Source organism: Gopherus flavomarginatus, chromosome 9 (genome assembly GCF_025201925.1).
Source record: "Gopherus flavomarginatus isolate rGopFla2 chromosome 9, rGopFla2.mat.asm, whole genome shotgun sequence".
Lineage (NCBI taxonomy): Eukaryota > Metazoa > Chordata > Testudines > Testudinidae > Gopherus > Gopherus flavomarginatus.
The window spans coordinates 66,958,336-66,979,939 of NC_066625.1; the positions used below are offsets into that span (position 1 = coordinate 66,958,336).

Genomic DNA, 21,604 nt, shown 5'->3' on the forward strand with positions numbered 1-21,604 from the left:
AACAATGTTCTCTATTGCTGGGTTGGGAGAGACAGACGGCTTGCACTAGTTTGTCTTCTCAGGGAGTCTCAGTATCTTCCCCATAGACAGCTGCAGACAATTCCCACCCCCATTCTTCCCTAGGCCAGCATTTTCAGTTTTAATATCCTCTTTGATATCTTTGGTATTGGTTTGGAAAGAGTAACCATGGCAGCCTCACAGGAGTCACATGGGGTATTCCCCAATTAATACTCCCCCATTGTTTCCTCAAGAACCTGTATTCTCTCAGACAGTTTCATTTCCTGTTTCCCCCTGACAGCTTCCTCCGCTGCAGGAGAAACCACTTAGATTTAATAATGGGTGACAGAAATAGCACAAACTTAGTGCATGCCTGTCATTACTCTGAACATACACAGAATAGCTGATTCACCTATAGTCAGTTTTGTCCATTTATTCTTGATTATTGTACTAAGATTACAAAATGATCATGTCTCTGTATACCACCTAGCACAGTGCGGTCTGCTCTCCTCATTGTGCTTTAGGTTTGACTGTAATGTACAGAACACTAAATGACTGATGCTAAGAATGACCATTACTTTCATCAAACATTTACACAGCCATGTGCATTTAATATGGAAAAATAATGCTATAGGAACCAACTGGGACTGAGAACAGTATATGAAGTTAGGAGGACTTAGGAAAATAGGAGAAATGGATAGGGTCAAGAGAATATTTAACTTCGAATGTTTCAGCAGACACTTTAACTTATTAAATATTGCTGAAAATTGAGAATTTTTCATTTTACATTGATGCCAATATTTATCACTTTTTAAAATAAAAGTATGGCATCTGATCTTGCCTCTAGTCATCAGATGCAATTTTAAACAATACTTCCATGTTAGCGAACTAATTTTTGTATGCGTTATCGGACATCAAGATTTAATTGCTATGGCAAGTTATCAACTTTTCTGTATATCAAGACAACCAGCATCCACTAATATATTTAATGTTCCAACCCAGCTAAGACTGTGAAGATCTACTAAGGCGGGATGGACAGCAAACATTGTCCCTACGTAGTTCCCAAACCTTTATTTTTACAATAAAATTTATGTTTTTATGTCCAAGTTGTAAAATTTTCCTCCCCATTAATGAGGTTTTTGAACTATCACCTCACTTTTCTGAGACATATAAACATTACCTTTTATTTGGACAGCAGTGTTTTTCATCTTATCTCAACTACAGTTTCAAACTATCAGTATGAAAACAGAAAATTGGTAACAAAAACAGATGTGTATATAGTGTGTTCTCTCTGTACAGCTTGCCTAACCCATTACAGTCTGTGAGGATATAGACCACTTAGCTAAATTGTTTGATGACTAACACCATTTCAACGTATATTGCAACACAAAACTATTTACAATCAAACATTAAAATGTTTATCATATAACTTTTAAAAATTGATCAATTTTAGCAGGCTTAATCTAAAACTATCTATTTGAACATCTGTGGTAAATATTAATACTTTCAAAACAGCATACAATCAGAACTGATTTTCAAACCAAGGTATTAAACACTGCATCAGGAATTTCCCCACTCAAGAGCTTTCATGAACTCTTCTTCAGTAAAAGAAAGCATTTTAGCTGCTTCAATATGCATCTATAAAAGATTAAAATAATTTAATTAAACAATTAGGGGTATAAGAGAAGATGATTTTACATTTGCTATATCAAGTTATTTGTAGCCTAGATAACTTAATGCAAACAGAAGTGGAATATGAAACAGTTTTTTTAAAAAAAGAAAAATTGTGATTTATCTTTTTGTATGTGTTGCACCTGTGATAGACCCAGTCCAGTTGGGTATAGCAGAAGGCAGCTATACTGGCCACTGGATTAACAGTTTTCTGTTCCAGGGGCTGCTCCCGGCTAATGAGAACACCTGACTCTAATTAACCTGCAAAGAGTCAGGTGAGGCTATTAAGCTAATGTGACCACCTGACTCTAATTAAGGCCCCACTGATACTATAAAAAGGGCTCACTCCAGTCTGGCAGAGAAGAGCCAGGGGAGAGGAAGTGCAGCTGAAGGGCTGGTTAATGAAGATATTCTCAAACCATAGTTAAGGGAGCCTGAAGGTAAGGGTGAGAAGCAGGAGAGCTGTGGGGAAGTGGCCTAGGGAAATGTAGCAACTCTGGCAGTGAAAGGTTGGCTGCCAACAGCTGCTACCATTAGGGTCCCTGGGCCGGAACCCCCCCCCAACCCACCACTACAGGAACATCTCCTGGGAGGGGAAGTAAGGCCCCCCTGTCAGGACAAGAGGCTAAACTGTTCTGAAATAAGCCCCCAGGGACAACAGAGACTGAGGGAATTCTCTAACCAACCTCCTTGTAGGCCTATGATGAAAAGGGCTCCGTAGGCTGTTACCCTGGTCCTAGAGAGACAAGGGCTACATGGGGAGTCACAGTGAGCCACTGAGGCTAGCATAAACCGCCTAAGAGCGCAGGACCCACGGGGGCAAGGTCAGAGCTCTGCCACACACCATTGATGGGAGTTTGGCTTTTTCTGTCTTTCATTACAAATTAAGCACTGGTCCTTTCCTTATATGTACTTCTCTACACTGGAGATGCTTTTATAAGAGAATCATTGTCTTTCAAAAACATAACATTCAACTCTGCTTTGTATTTCTAGGAACTTTTTAAATTCATGTTTAAGATGACAAATGTTTCTTGTGAGCAGTCTAAAAATACTTATCAGTTAAGATTACTACAGGAACTATTCAGAATAGCAGCAGATTCTTCTGTTCTATCTGTGCATTTCAGTTTTCTTTTTTAAAAAAGCAAGTTACTAAAGCAGACTGCCTTAGACAGTTGGAGCCCAATACTGGTTACTAAACAAAATTTAGTGGTTTTCATGACTTTTCGAGCTATTGAAGAGATTCTGTCTGTCTCTGCAGTTTCAGTACTACAGTTAACTTAAGATACTGTACTAGACCATAAGTCTGCTATAACAAAGTATATTACATAAACTACCAAAATCTCAATAGTTTACAGAAATGCTGTCTTCTCATGACCAATACGCATAATTACTTAAATAGCAGGGTGATTGAGAGGGAAAAATGGTGGTAAACACATAAAAATAAGGACCTTGCGTTTTCACACACCATCTTGACATAACCTACCACTCAAATGGGCAGCAGCTACTGAAGCCTGTAAAAGCCCCTTAAAAATGCCATATGATGAGACCAAGCTTCAGATCACATTACAGAGGTTAATATTTTTATCATCCCCACGCTTTAAACTGTTTTTTAAGTAGAAAATTACAGTCAGTCCTAGATTTTAATTTTTTAAGGTTGCAAAATCAATGTCCCTTGTGAATTTTATTTTTTTCTGCTGGCAGAAAAGTTTTTTTCAGTATAAGTGTGTTCTTAGGGAATTAGTCTGCTGTGGTAAACATTAAGCACAAGAAGCAGCTGATCTGAAAAGAGATCTGAAATTTTAATCTCTAAACATATCAATTAAAAAAAAAAAGAGCTATAACTCCTATAATACACCAGCCCCCAGCTCCGGAAAGCTGAAGAGATCTTCTGCCTGTATCCCTTTTTATAAATAAGGCCTTTTCCAAAATGTTCTCCTCTGGGAACTTGTCCTCTAAATCTAGTGAGATAACCAGAGGTAGCCTTAAGACAACCATTCTGAACACCAAGCAAGCTGACTGCTGCAGATTGCAACTGCCTTCTTTCCAGATAGTATTTAGCTTCATTTATGTCTTCTCTCTCACTCCTAAGGTGGTCGCACTTCCTGACTTGCAGGCTACTTCCACCTATTGTACCCTTCCAAATTTAGCAAACAAATATAGTATGGATGATCCAACCTATCTTTCCCTGTGAATGCAATACATCAAGTTTATTTTGCATAAGCTTTCTGAAGTTCTTGTCATAGATTAGGAGGCTAAACATAATCAAAGTTATCTGTAGAAGACCACACCATTTCTGAAATAGCTCATGTAGGACAGAACATTGTTGCATTAAGGTAACATGTTAGTACTGAAAGGCCAAGGTGCTGACATGTCTAAGCTCTATTTTACATAATTCCCAATTTAAGAGGTATTCTGCCTTGTCAGGACAGCATGGGAAAGCTGCTTCTATCTAAGCTGTATTTGCTCAGTGAAGGAAGAGGCCATTGATCTCAGGACTGCTCAATACAGCTTTCAGCAGCACTAACCACATTCCAATTCAGGGACAAAAAGCCAAGACATTCAATTCAAGAGATGACCTGTCCAGTTTTCAGGATTTCTTGGTAAAAAGAGAGAGCAAGCAGTGTTACTTGTACCCCCATAACAGCAGCAAGCCTAGCCACCCACATTGCCTAAACATACCACTTATTGAAGACTGTGGGCATGAAGATCTGTTAGTTCATATGTTACTGCCAGAAAAATGCTGATGGTAATCTTGACAATTAGCATTTGCAACCTGTAGTGTGCAACTCTATCAATATATAAAAGAGAATGTTGTTAAGCTTTTAGGTTAATAGACTAACCTTTTGTCTCTTCAGAATATCAATTAACTTTAACTGTTTCTTGAAACCTGTCATTAGTTCTCCTTTTTGTTTCTCCAGTCTCTTGTTTGCTATTTTTAGTTCTTCGAATTTTTTGTGCTCTTGGTTGGCTATGTCCTAGAGGACAAAAACAACCTGTTATCTGTAGAATAGGCACAAAAGAAAACACACCAGCAATCTGTGATCTTTCAGAAGGAGAAAAAGAGAGACATCAAAACTATTCTTTTACCAAAGCTTTTGACTTATACCCTTAACAAACAAACAAAACCCCACACCTAGCTGATAATTCTCTTCTGCGCTACTAAGGCAGCAGAATTTATACTGGTACCACAATGTGCATTGCTTCTGTGTGCCGTAGCATGCATCACCAGTTGTAATCCATACCTATGTCCACCTAGGTATCTCTTCTTTCAGGCTGTCAGAGATCTGTTTGGGTGCCTCCTTTCAGCCACTCAGTAAACTGCTCAGTAAACAAGCCTCTGGGTCCCTTGATCCCCTGATTTAAGCCTCCAATGCCTGAATGGAGTCCAGCCACTGCCCCAGTCTTGGGAACTACATGCACACTTAGGGTGCAGAATAGCTGGCATGCCCTTCTAAGCGAAGAAACCCACTGTTCAGCTGCCTAGTGCATGGGTGCTAGAGTGACTCTTGACACTTCCTCATACCTAACAACACACCACCTCCCAGAACTTCCATCTCAAAGGTGTGACTCTTCTGGTTTATAGTTCAACTCCGTCTCAAGGCTCATCATAATTGTGAAGCATATAACTCTCACAATGCTTTGCACAAATCCAATGCATTATTGCTCTTTTTACTTAATCATATGAATACAGATCATATAGAAAATAAAACCTGCATGCATTTTTCTTCACTAGGTTACTCCTTCCTTAGCAGTTGGGGTGGGGGGAGCGCATCTGTGTCCAGGAAGGCATGGTTTCCCCTGCCTCATGTTGGGTAGCTTCTCGCTCATGTCATGGAATCTCACCTTCCCCAGCCTCAGTGACCTTTCTCTTGCCTTCCCAGCACTTCCTCTTCCTGGTGTGACTCCCTATTTTATATGCCCCCTTCCAATGCCTGCCTGCCTTTACTTCATTGCTTGGTAATCTCCCACTGCTCCAAAATAACCCTCCCTCAGGGATGCAGTTACTCTCTCATAACTTTTGTGTGGTCAAAGCACTATCATTATCCTTAAATACCCTTTCCTCACTTTGGAGTGATCTGGTGCCTGGCCTGTCAGTAACGCTGGACAGACACAAAAGCATTCATGATAGAGTTGGTTTTTCATAGTAACATTTCATAATTCCATAAGATCAACCAGAATTTGTTATAGAGATGGATTTCCAAATAGTTAAACATGTCTTCCTACCACATGCCAATGTCTGGCAGTCCGGTGCAGTAGAGACACTCCCTAGAGAAGTTTTTTTTCTAGATACAAGACAACACAGCTATTCAAGAGAAATAAACTGCTTTGCAGTTACATGGCCAAATTTTGCCAACATGAACTATTTCACTTACAAGTGAAATATACTATTTGTCCCCTTCCATTTCTAATCATGTAGAATCTAATCTAATTCAAGCAGACTGAGGGGCGGGGGGCACAAACTCCAGCACTACACTTTATATAACCGATATGACATTTTTCAACGGGTTGCAATATTCTCTATACAACTAGAACGCTTGTCCAGATACTCAACTGATTGGTTACAGTATTCTAATTGCCTGAATAACTTCTTCCAGCTTTGGATTGTCTATGAAAGACAAACCCCACTCCAAATTCTTATTGTCATACATGAGTTGAGGGTGCTCACTTATTACAGGATCAAGCCATTTGGTGATTTTTTTAAAGCATTTTTCAACAGGAGGTTATACTTTTAAATCAGTTTATTTTTTAAAACCACTACTGTACCTTATTGCTTTGCTTCAGTTTATTCAGCTCCATTTTATACCTTTCCGCTTCCTCAAGAGCCCTATTTAAGCGAACTTCTGTAGCACTCTGACGGGTAGAAGCCTGCTTTTGTATGCGCTTTAGATTCTCTAGTTCCTAAATAAATAAAAAGTGTATTGAATAATGGTAAATCAATGAATCCCCCTATAAGCAAGATTTACACCATCTCCCCCGGATTTTCAAGGGCCAGCGAGAGCTCACCGGACGCCGCCGGAACCGCGACGCTTTCCAAGGCTCGGGCCCCTCTCTCGGGACGAACCCATTCCAGGGCGCCCTGCCCTTCACAAAGTTAAAGCAAGGGACATGGCAGAAAGCCTTTTTGATCTTGTTTGGGCCTGCAGAATAGGACTTCACATCTCCTGCTTTTATAGTGCTAGAATAGTTCTGACTCCTCCCTCACTTTCATCCCCCCACCCCCACCCCCCCAGAAATTCTTCTATCTGAATACTAACCCAGGGATGAATGAGAACAGAGAAATGCACCATGGGCCACAGACACTGAATCAATGTTGCAACACTTAAATCCCCTTGAGACAAATTGATGTGCTGTCTAGTCTGGAAGACAGATCTAGAATAGCCTTGACCTTCTGATGCTACTATTTGATGCTACTGTGAGTGGGGCGAAGGTGAGGGGATGAGGCAAAGGTGGCGATATGTAGAGCAGAGTAAAAGATAGAGATCAAAGGATGAAACTAACAGACTAAGACAAAGCAGAAGGAGACAAGAACATATGGTAGCCTGGCAGAAATGGCATCTCTTCTTATTCACATGAAAGCAGAGTCAGGTTTTGTAAAGTAATAACTAGAGAGAGGCTAAATCATTTAACCAGAAGATAAGAGTAATGTCTTTTAAAATTTCAGGGAGAAAACTTAACATTTATCTTTTTGGGACATTGCCCCACTTTTTCATACTTCTGCTATCAACCCTGCTGAGTCCAAGAGGTTGTGGTGGTGGTTTTTTTTAAATGTATGCCATTTGTGTTAGAAAGCTATCCTTAATGAAGCTCTATAAGATGAATGACTTGATTATGTGAGTGTCTGAATGACAAATCTGTATAGAAAAGCATTGTGGCAAACTAACACTGGATCACATGGATAGTGGAAGGATCCTTGACTTCTCCAAGCTGGACCCAGAGAACAGGAAGATGTGAAATCTAGAAAAAAAAAGTCTGACTAAACCACCTATATTCTACCGCCAAATTTCCTTCCCCCAAGATTTTGGACAAATAGAGTGGCCCTACTACGCTACATTGTGTCAGTGAACAGGTCATATACAAGACTGAGGCAGGATTCACTTTTTTTACCTCTGGAATGTACACACTTTCAGGTAAGATGACTCAGAAATATATATTCAGGCACTAAACAAACACAACAGTCTGTTCCTCTTCATAGCACCACCATCTCTTCTCTTATGTTAAGATGGCAGAGCTCTGAATAAGGTCAATTGTTTGTTTCAGTCTTCAGTGCCATATACTCCACTTCACATTAAAGTGAAATTCTAACTTTTGGAATAGAGTATTTAGAACCTGGTAGCATAAAAGGATACAGGCAATCCTTGACTTTATGATGTTCGACTTAAGACGAATGGCACTTACGTTTCTGAACTGACACTCTGATTCGACTTATGACGTTGGTTTCAACTTTTACGCTCAGTCCTGCAATGGAGTGGATTGCAGTTCCGAGTTACGACATTTTGACTTACGATGCAATTTTCAGGAACCAGTTGTGTTGTAAGTCCAAGGACTGCCTGTATATCACTTGCACAGTAGGTAAGCTATCGGCTAACCTAACGATGTAAGAAAAGGATGGTTAAATGCATCAGAGTGTGACAGGATGCAGTGGGATTTTTGCAGATCTTTCAGTAGGGTTGTATTGTATTTTCATATCTTGTCACCTAATAAACAGAACTTTATTTTTTTAAGTAACCAGGATTTCTGCAAATTCTTCATAAATGATTTATAACTATTGAATTATGTTTTCCAATTAAGTATCTGGAGAAGGGGGGGGGAATTACTGCATCAGGTCTTTTCAGATTTTTTTCTTAAATATTTTTGTTGATCATAGCCTAATTTAGTTTAACTAAAAACAAAACTGCTCGCCACTGCCCCTCTACAGTTACTTTAACACAAGAGTTCAATCTCTCCATTTGCTCTTACAACTATAGCCCATGGCTACACTGGCACTTTTCAGCGCTGCAACTTTCGCGCTCAGGGGTGTGAAAAAACACCCCTCTGAGCGCTGCAAGATACAGCGCTGTAAAGCCTCAGTGTAATCAGGGCAGCAGCGCTGGGAGCGCGGCTCCCAGCGCTGCAAGCTACACCCATAAGGGATGTGGTTTACATGCAGCGCTGAGAGAGCTCTCTCCCAGCGCTGGCGCTCTGACTACACTCACACTTCAAAGCGCTGCCACCAAAAATAATGTTGAAAGACATCAGCTGAGCATGCTCAAAAACCACTAAGGTAAAAGCACTGGGGATACTTGCCAGATAATGGTTTTAAAACTACTCAGCAGCAGAGCAATCTCAAAAGGGACAACTCAGAGGCCTTAGATATCAATATTCACAACAGCCAGAACAGAAATTCGGGGGGAGAGGGAACAAAAATGTAGATCCGGGAATGTGTCTTAGGAGTATGAGATAATAAAGGTATAGTCTCTTCCTACATACCATGCATCCCAGAGGTGTTTCTGGTGGAATAAACTTACAAAGTCTGTTTCATATGAAGGCATATCAGACTCTGAAGTTCAACAGCAATGGGTTAGAAGTAGAATCTGAAGTCCACTGAATTTTTGGGGTTTAGCTAAAGTGAGATCAAGGACCAAAGCACCCTGCTCATCTCCACTGTTCATTAGATTGTTCTTGTTGAGTCAGTTTTTGCCTCCTTAAGGCAAATGCACAATTTGTGTCTGGGGTTCTAGTCATTCAGACCTCTCTTTGTGTGTGTGTGTGTGTGTGTGTGTGTCTGTGTAGACCAGAGGCCCCCAAAGTGTGGGGCATACCCCCCCCGAGGGATGTGGAGGAACATCTGGGGGGCATGTAGGGCCTGGGCCAGCCTTCAAGGGGGCAGGGAGTGAGTGCCACCAAGTCTCACCCCACCCCCAGCTCTCCTCTGGTCACATCCCCAGCTCCAAACCCCATGCCTGTCCCTGTCACCAGCCCTACACAGCTCTGCTCTTGGCCCTGCATCACTCCTCAGCCTCACCCACAGCTCCGTTCCTGGACTGGGGTTGAGGCTGGGGCGTAAAGCCAGGAGCAGAGCCACACCTGGCTGCCAGTCCGTACCACAACCTGGGTGTGGCTCTGCCCCTAGACTTGGCCCTGCTCCCGATCCCAGACCCACCCGCAACTGCGACCCCAACCTTGGCCCTCTTTCCCCGTCCACATCCCCCACCCTCATCCCTGCAGCTGTGGCTCCACTCCCGGCCCCAGCTCCAGTAGGAGGTGGAGAGGGTTTAGACAGGGGTAAGTGAGGGCTTGACCCTTAAAGCTCTGGGGACTGCTGGTGTAGACAAGCTGCACTGTGAAGTGCTGCCAGCAGTACTCCATTATTTGAGACCAGTAATTCTAGGTTTTCCTGCAGTACAACTCACTGTGTCAGCAAATTAAGGGTCTAACATTTCTTCCTTTTCTTCACTGTCCTGGTGTATTTTGTGGCCCTTAAATTTGATAAATGTGAACAAGTGTAAGGAGGTATTTAGTGCCAGTGATTCAATGGCTATACTGCTCATGAATTCTCTCCCCACGAGGCAGATAAAAATAAACACTTACAGAAATGTATCTTCAGAGTGCTTTACAAAAAGTTAATCCTCGCCACAGCCCTGAGAAGCACACAAGCATTATTAACCCCTTTACAGAGGCAGAGTAAAGTAACTTGCCCAAAGGAAATTAAAGGAGTCAGAACTCAGAAGTTTGTCTCCCATCCCCTGTATCCATACCACTCATTCTCCCTGAGAGTACAGAGTTCACTCATCAAGAATTAATGAGTGAAAGAGAATGGGAGGAAGTGACATTTGCAGAGGGTTTGGGGAGTAGTGGAATTCAATTGTAGTGCCTGTATCAGGGAAGGAGGTAGCAGCCCTTTGAAGTTTGATACCATCCCTCTCTAGAACAGAACAAACAAGAAGATTGCCAAAATTATTTTAGGTGAGGTATAGCAGCACAGAGGATGGAAGCCAGCTGGTGAGTCTCTGTCTACATACACACAGAAGAGCAGCTGAGGAAGCAAAGAAACCTCAAAAGTTGTTGGGGAGCTAAGAAGAATCAAGAAAATACCCATCACAACCTATTTTCTGTATGGCTTAAATATTACCAACCACATAAAGATTACCTGGATTTTAAAATAGCTTTTAAAATTCATCTGGACAATCAATGTCAAGTGTCATCCACTGTACACACATGAATATGATAAGTTTGAGACATTGAAACAGAGACAAACAATATATAATTTTTTTTAGAAGTTAAGCTCTTCACTTGCTAAGGGTGCTGAGAAGAGTACAAATTAAAAGGAAAGTTTTACTTTAGAGAAATGAAGCCAAAGGAACAAAAATAAGAGGTCAAAACTCATGCTATCCCAACCCACATAAACAGACTCTCTAGACTCCAAAGACGTCAGTTTTCAATATCTGTGATCAACATAGTGCAGACTCAGTTTATGATATTCAGCCAAATTTTCTGAAACATATCTACCATTCATCTCTCTTTAATTAAATATTAATTAGTCTTGAATAATGTACTACAAACTTTGCCAAAAAACAAATAGCTTTCAAAACCAAAAGATCAAGTCTGTAAGACATTTAACCATTTAAAAACAAGAATGATTTTTTTAAATCCAGGTTTACTGGTAGTGAAAACTAAGTTTATGATTAAAAATATAAATGCTAATTCCCTAGAACATTAAAAATAATACTTGTAAATTAAAGAACTATACTACTAACTAGATAACTATTTATACAGTCAAGTATCAGAGGGGTAGCCGTGTTAGTCTGGATCTGTAAAAGCAGCAAAGAGTCCTGTGGCACCTTATAGACTAATAGAGGTATTGAAGCATGCGCTTTCATGGATGCATAGACGTATTGGAGCATGAGCTTTCGTGGATGCATCCAACGATGTGGGTATTCACCCACGAAAGCTCATGCTCCAATACGTCTGTTAGTCTATAAGGTGCCACAGGACTCTTTGCTGCTTTTACTTATACAGTATACACATTTTTGATATCTAAAATGTTCAGGCTTTTTTCTTCTCTGGCTCCTCAATCCCAGTAGACAACTATTGCTATTACACATTACTATATTCCTCCAAAAATGGAATATTCTCATTCCTGACAAAACCAATAGTCAGGATGACTGGACCCTTATTCAATTTACCTACAAGACCCGTAACTGTTTTTGGTTTGGTTTGAAGTACTTGCACAAAACAGGTTTTTTTTTCAAATTCTCCACTTAGTAGTTTAAAAATGCCAACGCCACATTTTATTAAACATATAAGAATAAAATGAAAGCATGTTTAATCATTGCTACAGTGTAGTTTGATACCAAGGACACATGGTTTACGTTCCAAGTTATGTGTTCTGTTTTCATTTAATCATTTTTTTTTTTTAGGTAACTTTCTCCAGGTTGTTCAGATATGTTTGATTTTAAAATCGACCTCTCCAGCTCTGAATAATTAAAGAAAAAAACACATGTTGCTCTTAGCTTAAGTTCCAAACAAACAAAGCTGTGTATGTGGGCCATCTGGTATAACCCGGCACTTCACAACTTTGCATATGTGGCTTGTACTTGGAGCCAGGTTGGTTTGGTTTTGATTCCTTAAAAATCGGAGTGTGATTATTTTAAAGGGACGCAGTCAATTTACCAAAAAATAAAAGCAAAGCAAGTGCACACATACATACAGTCTTCCACCCCCATGTACCCACCCACCACCAACAAAAAAAACACCCCTATGTTGAATGGTGTTTTATTTTAAATCTAGTATTGTTACAGTTGCTATAACTAAAATAATTAGAGAAATTCAATATTTCTCCTACTTTTTGTTTCCTCATTTGTGAGCTTGACTGTATTTTGTGTATAGTCAGTGTCACCTGCCTCTAGGGATGTTCTACACAAGAATGAGGAAAAAAATAAATATAGGAAAATGTGATTGTAAAACCTTAAAACCATTGGGGGGCTCTGGGACAAAAATCTAAAACTATTCTATTTTTTTTTTTTAAATTGGCTGACTGGACACTATCTTTAAATCAAAATGTACAGCATCAGTATAAGCAGAAGTCAGTATGTATATTAACTGCAGATTTGACTGTAAAGCAGGGCTGGCCTTACATAGGGGCAAAATGGGCAAAAGCCCAGAGATGCTGTTATAAACAGGGCACCTCTGGAGCAGGGGTGCCCCTCCCCCTGCTGCTTTGCTGTCATCTGCAGCCCTGCGGCTCTGCCCCCTGCTTTGGTGCCACCCCTGGCAAACTGCTCCTGGGAGCTTCCCATTTGCTGTATGGGGGAGAGAGGGCGGAGGGTGCTGATGTGAGGGTGTCCCCGGCCTATGTACCGCATCTCCGCAGAGCGTGGTGGGGGTGTATGTGTGAGAGGAGAGGGCTCACCAAGAGAGGGAGGGAGCTGTTGGCAGCTGCTGCTGTGTCTGAAAGAGCAGCAGCTCTCTTAAAGGGGCAACTTGTCACACAGTCCTCCAGCTCACACATGCTGTCTGTTTCACACTCATCCCGCCAACACATACTTATATTGTTGTTGTTACTTATGATACTTCCTGCAATGCATGTATGTTCTATGTAATTTTATTCTTTCAAAGTGATGGTTTTTATTTTTTTGACTGGTCTGTGCATTTCATAATTTTATTTCTCTCTCATGCTTACATTTAATTCTTTGAGTAGTGAGTTCTAAAATACCTAACATATCCTGGCTGGAGTAATTATCATTATTACTTTTATCATCATATTGTGCTTTGTCATTCACTATTTGAAGTGGTACAATCAAATAAGTGTCCTTCTAGAATGTAACTTTAGCTTGCACTAACCTTAGCAGTGCCAGTTTAAAAAACATTAACTAAACACACAACTTTAGATACTGGGCAGATGAAGGTTGCTTATTTTCAAATTGTATTTTTAGTTGTATCTGTTTTGTTTTTTTTTTTTAAAAAACCTTTAAAATCTGCATGAAAATAAATACAGTTCCAGCTATGATACCAATAGCAATGATGGAGTCAAATGTCAGTGAGTCACATACATGATTGTGATCGGTAAACATAAATGCCAAAATAATTAGAAAAATATAAATTTCCTTTCTTAAAATTATGTTTTTAGTGAAAAACAATTGACTGAAATAGAGTAGATAATGACATTAACACGGATTTTAAGCAGATTTTATTTATTTTTATGTATCTCTAATAAAGATAGTGTATAAAGTATCAAATGTGTGTTTCTGATAGCTGTGTTAAAGCTCTAGAACTGATACCTCAAGGCTTGGGATTGGGAATATCTTGCTGTATTATCTCCTGATTGTTCTAAATTTACATATAAACTTTAAATGTGGCTTTAATTGGAGTGTGTGTGTGTGTGTGTGTAATTTTTAATGTATATAACAATTAGATGCAGTGCTCCCGTCAGCTAAATCCTAAGTTGTTATCTGCAAAAAGCCTTAGAGTTTTCAGGTGCCTAAGTAGTCCTTGGAATCATGATTAAAGTTTCTTCCCCCGCAAATCTGTAATGGCACCCTAGGTGAGCTAGGAGGGTCATGGGCTCTGGCAAGATGCAGCCCCTATGTGACAGCACAAAGCCCTCCTTGAGCCACACGCTGAGCATCAGGCACCACAAGACACAGCAGCAGTGCAGAAAGTGGCAATACACCATATACCATGCAACCCTTACTTCTGTGCTGGTGATGGCGTTGCCTTCAGAGCTGGGTGTCAGCACCTGCCAGTATCAGGCCGCCCTGCCAGTGCTTAATTTGTGCCAGGGCTGAGCTCTAGCCTCCGGCATCTTTTTCAATACAAATTAAACACTGGGGCAGGCAGCTGGGCCCAGAGGTGATGGATGGGCGGGGGGAAGGGGAAGCCCAAGGAGCCCGTGAGGACCAGGAGTGATGGGGTTTGGTTTTTTTCCCCCAAAATACTAGTTTGCCCAGGGTGCCATTTTCCCTAAGGCTGGCCCTGCTGTAAAGCAATTCAGGTAAAGGATGTACTTGTGGCAATTATATATTTTTTCCTTCAAGTAAGGCTAAGGAAATGAAATGAATGGCTGCATTACCTTTTCTACTGCAGTGAGCTGTTGCTGTAATCCTTCACTTTTCCTGTTAGCTTCCTCTGACAGCATTTTGTACTTTTCAGTTTGAAACTGTTGAGTACTGAGTGTTCGCTGGAGTCTAGCATGTTCTTCCTCAGTTTCTTTAACCTGAGAGTTTAAATGCCGATTCTCATCATCCTGTCAGTCAATAATTCATAAATTTATAAATCAATGAATGTTTTAAGAATGTTTTAGGATGAGAGAGCATTTTTCCACAACTTAATATGGTGTCATTAGTACATGTTTTTTGCAGATATTGTTGTGATCGCTGGTGTCTTAATTTTTAAAAAGTTTTGAAAACCACATGTCTCTCATAAGCAATATCTGACAACTCAGAGTGGAGTTCACAATCCAGTTTGGTTAACAAAACAAACAATATCTTAAATTTTGCTATTAGTCAACACTTGAGTAAATTTTAATTTTTTACCAAATTTTGTCTAGTCTAATTTGAACAATATGCCAAATTATATATATGCTTTAAATAAAACTTCAGTAATGGAAGGTTCAAGGCACGGAAGATCACAGCACAATACTGTAATAGCCATCATTAGTTATAGAATAACCTGTATAGTAAAGCCATGCAGATGTTCTACAACACAAATTCAGAATAGTAACATTTGTGAGAATATATATAAACAAAAGTTTAAAAAGAATCTCACTAAGAGAAAGAAAGGGTGGATACTCTGAATTTTCATCATAACTACAAAAAAGTTATCAGTTCCCAACTTTTAGTGAGATCATTGACTTTTGAGTTACAATCACAGCTCATTCTTGGATACCTCAAGTACCCAAATTCATGTTTATTTTAAAATCAAGTGGTATACAGCAACAGCTGAATTTTCATGTCCTATTTACCAAATTACATCCCTATTTTAAATAATGTTATGACTTAGAAATAATTTTTTCCTTTAGAGTATGAAATATCTTGAATATTGTCATATAAATCAGAGTTAATACAGACAAGTCCAAAGACTTGGGAAAAAAAATCATGCCACATCCAAAAGTTTTTGAGGAGAAAGTTTCTTCAACTTTTAAGAGAACAAACCTGCCCCACACCCCTGGAAAAAAACAAACATATTAACATGAACCTCCTTTGGAGGAAATCAGCCTTCTGCTATATCCTAAATGTCAACAAACAGTAAAAATTATACGTTATGATATCCTATATGCTACTTATACATAGGGTTGCCAGACGTCTGGTTTACGACCAGAACACCCAGTCAAAAAGAGACCCTAGAGATCCGGTCAGCACTGCTGACTGGGCCGTTAAAAGTCTGGTCGGCGGCGCAGCGGGACTAAGGCACTCCCTGCCTGCCCTAGCTCCGCACAGCTCATGGAAGCGGACGGCATGTCCCTGTGGAACCAGAGCCAACGGGAGTTGTAGGGACAGTGCTTGCAGGCACAGGCAGTGTGCACTATTTAGAACCGCCTGGCCGTGCCTTCACCCAGGGGCTCGACGTGCCAGCTATTTCTGTGAGCAGCACGGAGCCAGGGCAGGCAGGGAGTCTGCCCTAGCCCTGCTGCACTGCCGATCGGGACCCGTCTGGCCAGAGCCCGCACCCTGAACTCCCTGTCCCAGGTTGGAAACCCCTCATGCACAGTAACTCCCTCCCACAGCCCATGCCCCAGCCTCCTACCCCAGCCCTGAGCTCCCTCCCACACCCAAATTCCCTTCCGGAGCCCGTGGCTAGGGGCTGAGGCTGGGGCCAGGAGCAGGAGACTCAGCTAGGGGCCAAGGCTAGGGGCAGGAGACTATTTCTCTCTCTGCTCAGGTGGAGACCATCCCATGAGAACAATCCTCAATCCACGAATGCCTCCTAGTGTCAAACATCCCAAAGCCCTCCCTTATAGAACTACTGCCTGAACCATCTGTTGACCATCACATTGTCTCTCCTTCATTCTCCTCCTCTGAGGAGGGTAGAATCATGATGAAGGTCACCCGAGCCTCCATTTCTTTAAGCATCTTCCTCAGTCTGGCATAGTCTTCCTTGATGTGTCTCAGTGAAAATCTAGCAGTATCATTTGTTCTCCAGAAGCAGGATCAGTGGATTCTTTCCTGCTCCCCTTAGGATTCTCTTCAGTTTCGGGTCCACAGCCCACGTATTAGCTCCTGGCAGATAGCACACCCTTGTATTTTCTGGATCAGCTCTGGTGAAAAGCCCACCTGGTTTTCTTAGTAAGGAGTCCTCAGTCAAGTAGACCCATCTCTGCCTGGTGTTGGTGTGATTCTCTGGCCCTTATAGCCCCACCCAGGGCAATATAAAGGTGGTACCACCCCAACCCCCATCAATTCCTTCACACTGGAATCTAAGATGGGACACTGATGCAGAGAAGACAGAGGGTGGTTCATGGAATACAGTCTTCACCCACATCCTAAAGAACAGTAACAGTATATTTTTTTCCTTTTAGTGGTTGCAGACATGTATTTCACTTGTCTAGTAGAAAGTGGGGCTCACAGTCTACTGAAATAGTGACTGCAGAACTGCCTTTCCAAAGTTTGTATCTGACTTGATGCCATAGTAATTGCATAATGTTTCTCAAAAGTACATACAGAAGACTATGTTGCAGCCCTACAAACATCCAATATTGAAACATTGCTGACAAATGCAATCAATCAGATTGGTCTGAGGTCTTGTCGAATTACCCTATAACATCTGTGGGGACATGGTCTGAGCCACTTCATAAGCTGTAGTAATACAGGAAGTTATCCACCTGGCAACTGTGTGCACAGAGACCACCTGCCCTTCCATCCCATCCACATAAGAGACAAAAAGCCAATTGATGAATAAATTATTTGGTCTTTTCTTGATAGATGTGAGGTGGTGCATGGAGTTCTAACATATGAAGCCGTTGTTCATTTGCATGTGAGTGCGGCTTAGAAAATACAGGTATATAAATAACCTGGTTAAGGTGAAACTAGTCTGGACAAAAACTTTGGATGTAGCCTCAAGAAAACTTTGTTTTAGAAGAACTGTGTATGGGAGGCTTTGCCATAAGGGCCTGCATTTCACTGACTCTTCTTGTGGAAGTTATAGCAACAAGAACAACTGTCTTTTAGGAAAGGAGAGACAATGGATCAAGTTGCTAATGACTCAAAGAGGACCAGTGAGGATGGCCAGAATAGCACTCCTCCAAGAAGAGGAGAAAGAATCTCTCTGAGTATTGGAATGACTCTGATTAGTTTTTACGAGTTCTCCTCCTCAGGGCACCAGGGGAAAGGGATCTGTGTCATCTTCTCCAAGGAGAAGAATCTGGATCTGGCAGCCTATCAGGGGTCTGCACCAGCTCAGAAGACTGACAGGCCTGATGATCTGCAAAAGGCCCCAGGACCAAAACTGACTTCATGGCATGTTCCATGAGGTGCTATTTTAAACATAAGTCCTGAGCAACCTGAATTCTTTCCATAAAGAAGCAACAAATGGAGAACTTTTCCTTAACATGCCCCTCTCCAAGACACAGCAAACATTACATATGGAGGATCACTTTGGGGGACAGCCACCTGTACTATTGGGTGTCTGGGAAGTGGGTGGGCGAAGCCCGCCCACTGCTAAAGGATCCTCCCCCAGCCTAAGGGGAGGAACCACAGGGCCACAGAACCCACTGAGTTCGGGGGACAACTAATAAAAGAACAGGGACAGGAGTGAGGTCAAAGGGTCAGAAGGAGGGAACCTGACGGGGACACCGCGCAGAGAACCCCGGACAGCGCCCACTGCTCCTCGAAGGCATCAAGGGAGCCAGTGGACGCCGCCTAGAGGAACTCTGCCCGGATACGTGAACGGACCAAGGATCGGAAACAAGCCCCACAGTCACTGGAGTCCCCATCGGCCAACTTCCTCTCCCTGGTTGCGTGGATGATAGCCACCTGTACCTATTGGGTGTCTGGGAAGTGGGCGGGCGAAGCCCGCCCACTGCTAAAGGATCCTCCCCCAGCCTAAGGGGAGGAACCACAGGGCCACAGAACCCACTGAGTGCGGGGGACAACTAATAAAAGAACAGGGACAGGAGTGAGGTCAAAGGGTCAGAAGGAGGGAACCTGACGGGGACACCGCGCAGAGAACCCCGGACAGCGCCCACTGCTCCTCGAAGGCATCAAGGGAGCCAGTGGACGCCGCCTAGAGGAACTCTGCCCGGATACGTGAACGGACCAAGGATCGGAAACAAGCCCCACAGTCACTGGAGTCCCCATCGGCCAACTTCCTCTCCCTGGTTGCGTGGATGATAGCCACCTGTAGCAGGGTGCTTACCCTGCTCCTGCCCTGAAGGGCTTAAAACAGCCCTGGGGGAAGGTTGTGGCTGGGGCAAGAAGCCTGGGCTGATTGGGGAAAGTAGGCTCAGCTGTGGCCATGCTCCCATCAGGCCCAGCTGGCCCCTATAAAAAGCTGTGGGCCAGAAGCCCAAACAGTCTTCCTCTGCCTGTAGAGAGAGAGAAGGGCCTGGCTGCAAGGAATTGGAGACAAAGTACCTGAGTGGAGCAGGGCTGGGGAAAGATGGAGGAGCTGGGGAGCTCCAGCTTGGAAAGCCTCAGGCTGTGGCCTAGCAGAAGGCCAAAGAGTACTAGGGGTTGCAGAGAGCAGCCCAGGGGTAAGAAAGGCAGCAGGTCCAAACCCAATCTTGCCAGTGATGAGTAGGCTGATACTACAGTCTGCCCTAGGGCACAGAGGACTAGATGATAACTGGCAGTAGCCATATACTGAGGCAAGGTGGGGATAGTGGGTGGGGGTTCCCCAGGGAGGGGAAACCCAGAGAGAAAGGGGTTACTGCCAGGGGGCAGCACCTCAGGTAAAAGAGCACTGGGTCCAGGGAGGGACACAGAGGCCAGAGGACAGGCAGATCACTGGCCTCCAGAGGGTGCTCCAGACCTAGAATGAGCTAATTCCCAGGAGTCATCAGCAAGAGGTGCCGCAGGGGTGAGTCTTTACACCATCCCACACTTTACACCATCCCATACAAAGGACAATGCTTAAATCCTGGTGAGGGCACAGCATCATGTAACATTATAAATGGAAGTAATTCCTGCACTAATAGCTACAAGTATACTACTAATTAACTACTTACAGATAATCTCACTGTTGTCATCAGAAAGTGTGATGTAAAATCTGTATGGGAAGCTCCAACACAAGCTGTGGGCGGTGAGAAGGAACCAAGGGGGGTTGGAGTGCCACTGAACTTGTATAGCCATAGGAGGGGCTGCTATGAGGGCCAGATAATGCAACCACCGCCCTGACAGGTACTGCTAAGCAAAGTTCTCTGGCTTCAGTACACTGGGCATGTATGCATCTGAGTGCAATATCTGTTTACAACCAATTGAAGAAGAATCTCAGTTATCACAGCTATCACAGAATTGCACTGGGAGAGAGGCGATCTCTAAGGTAAATTAGCCCCAAACCATTTAGGGTTTTGCACCTTCCAACACCTTAAATTAGCACCAGAAAGAGGCAGTCAATCGGTACAGATCACGCAGTACAAGTGTAATAGACTCTGTTTTGAAAACTGCTCCTTGCCTATAAATTGGATCACATAGAATAAGATGGTTTAAAACATCCTATGAATTTTTTTAAATTATACTTTTAAATCTTTAGACTAAAGATTAAATATGTATGAAACACAAAAACCATATTCTAGGCTCTGGGTTCATAGAGAAGAAAAATATTTATGTAGAACCCTCACTGTCCAATAACTGAAGCTATAGCATCCCACTATGTATCCTAATATAGCTGAATTAACAACAGCATTAAATGGAAGGGGAACATATTCAGTCTCCACTGAATAAGAACACTCAATTCTTACCTTTTTACTACATTCACGTATAATACTATCCAGCTCCTCCTGCATAACACGCAGCTTTGCCTTAAGAAATCTGATCTGGGCTTCTGTGAATTTAAATACTCATATTTAATACCCTTAACTTATAAATACTTCTATGAAATATGACTGATTTTTATTTGCTTTGATTCAAACTGCATCACATTAGGAACAAATTGTCAACTGTAGACTTGTTTACAAAATACACCATACATACTGTTTAATGCAATTATGAAAAAAACTAATTTCCAAATAAAATTTTCATGTAATTTGCTTGTTCTTAGACCAAGTTGTGAATAGCTTTAAAAAAACAAAAACAAAACAAAAAACCCTTACTAAATTCAGCACTCTTAAAACACACAAAAAAAAAGATTATTGTGGAAATGGCCTCTCTATGCTGATCCACAGCACAGGTAGAGATTGGACAGGAAGTGCAAGCTTCCCTGAAACTGTCTTGACAATGTGCCTCAAGGAACCACATCTAAAAGTGAGAAAGTACTGCAGTCTTCATGCAGATGCAGCCCAAAGCCCCTCTGCTGTGACTGACTGCCATTAAGAATGTCCACTGTGAGGGTAGTATCTGTGACAGGGAACTGAACTGAGATCACCAAATCATTTCACATAGGCCAGTGCAATAGCTGTTAGAGAGTTACTACTATCAATTTTGGCTGGATTTTAAATATGCATATAGCTCTGTTACATTACTCTTGAGCCATCTAGCTTTCAAGCAGTAAGCGCTGAAGGTTTTTTGTTCAGTTACAATGAAATTCACCCATCCCAGCTTAAAGCTTGAGTAACTGGCTTTGGTGGAGGTAACTGTGGGGCGTGGGTGGATGGAACTGACACCTCAAACCACAAGCAAGCCACTATTCTAGCAGAAGGGAACAGACCATTGCCTCTCTGTTATTTACATGAGATTTTTGAGCCAGTGGATAATCCATTTATTGTGAACCCAGTAACCTCTCTGTCTGTCATCAATGATTGTATCTGTACTGTCCTATTTAGAACATTAACTGCTAAATTCTGGTGTCCAGGAGACATTCAGGCATG

General features: G+C 42.0%; 1 protein-coding gene across 3 annotated transcripts in view; it reads right to left on the bottom strand.

The window, feature by feature from the left end:
• Nucleotides 1-1,053: 1,053 nt before the first annotated feature.
• Nucleotides 1,054-21,604, bottom strand: part of TEX9 (testis expressed 9) — a 52,423-nt gene continuing 31,872 nt past the window's right edge. For all 3 annotated transcript variants that reach the window (XM_050967992.1, XM_050967994.1, XM_050967995.1), the window contains 5 exons: nt 20,540-20,622; nt 14,717-14,890; nt 6,433-6,567; nt 4,509-4,643; nt 1,054-1,635 (listed from right to left, as the gene is read on the bottom strand). In XM_050967992.1, the coding sequence (XP_050823949.1) occupies nt 1,558-1,635; nt 4,509-4,643; nt 6,433-6,567; nt 14,717-14,890; nt 20,540-20,622 (605 nt within the window). In that variant the 3' untranslated portion in view covers nt 1,054-1,557. The remainder of the gene's footprint in view (nt 1,636-4,508; nt 4,644-6,432; nt 6,568-14,716; nt 14,891-20,539; nt 20,623-21,604) is intronic.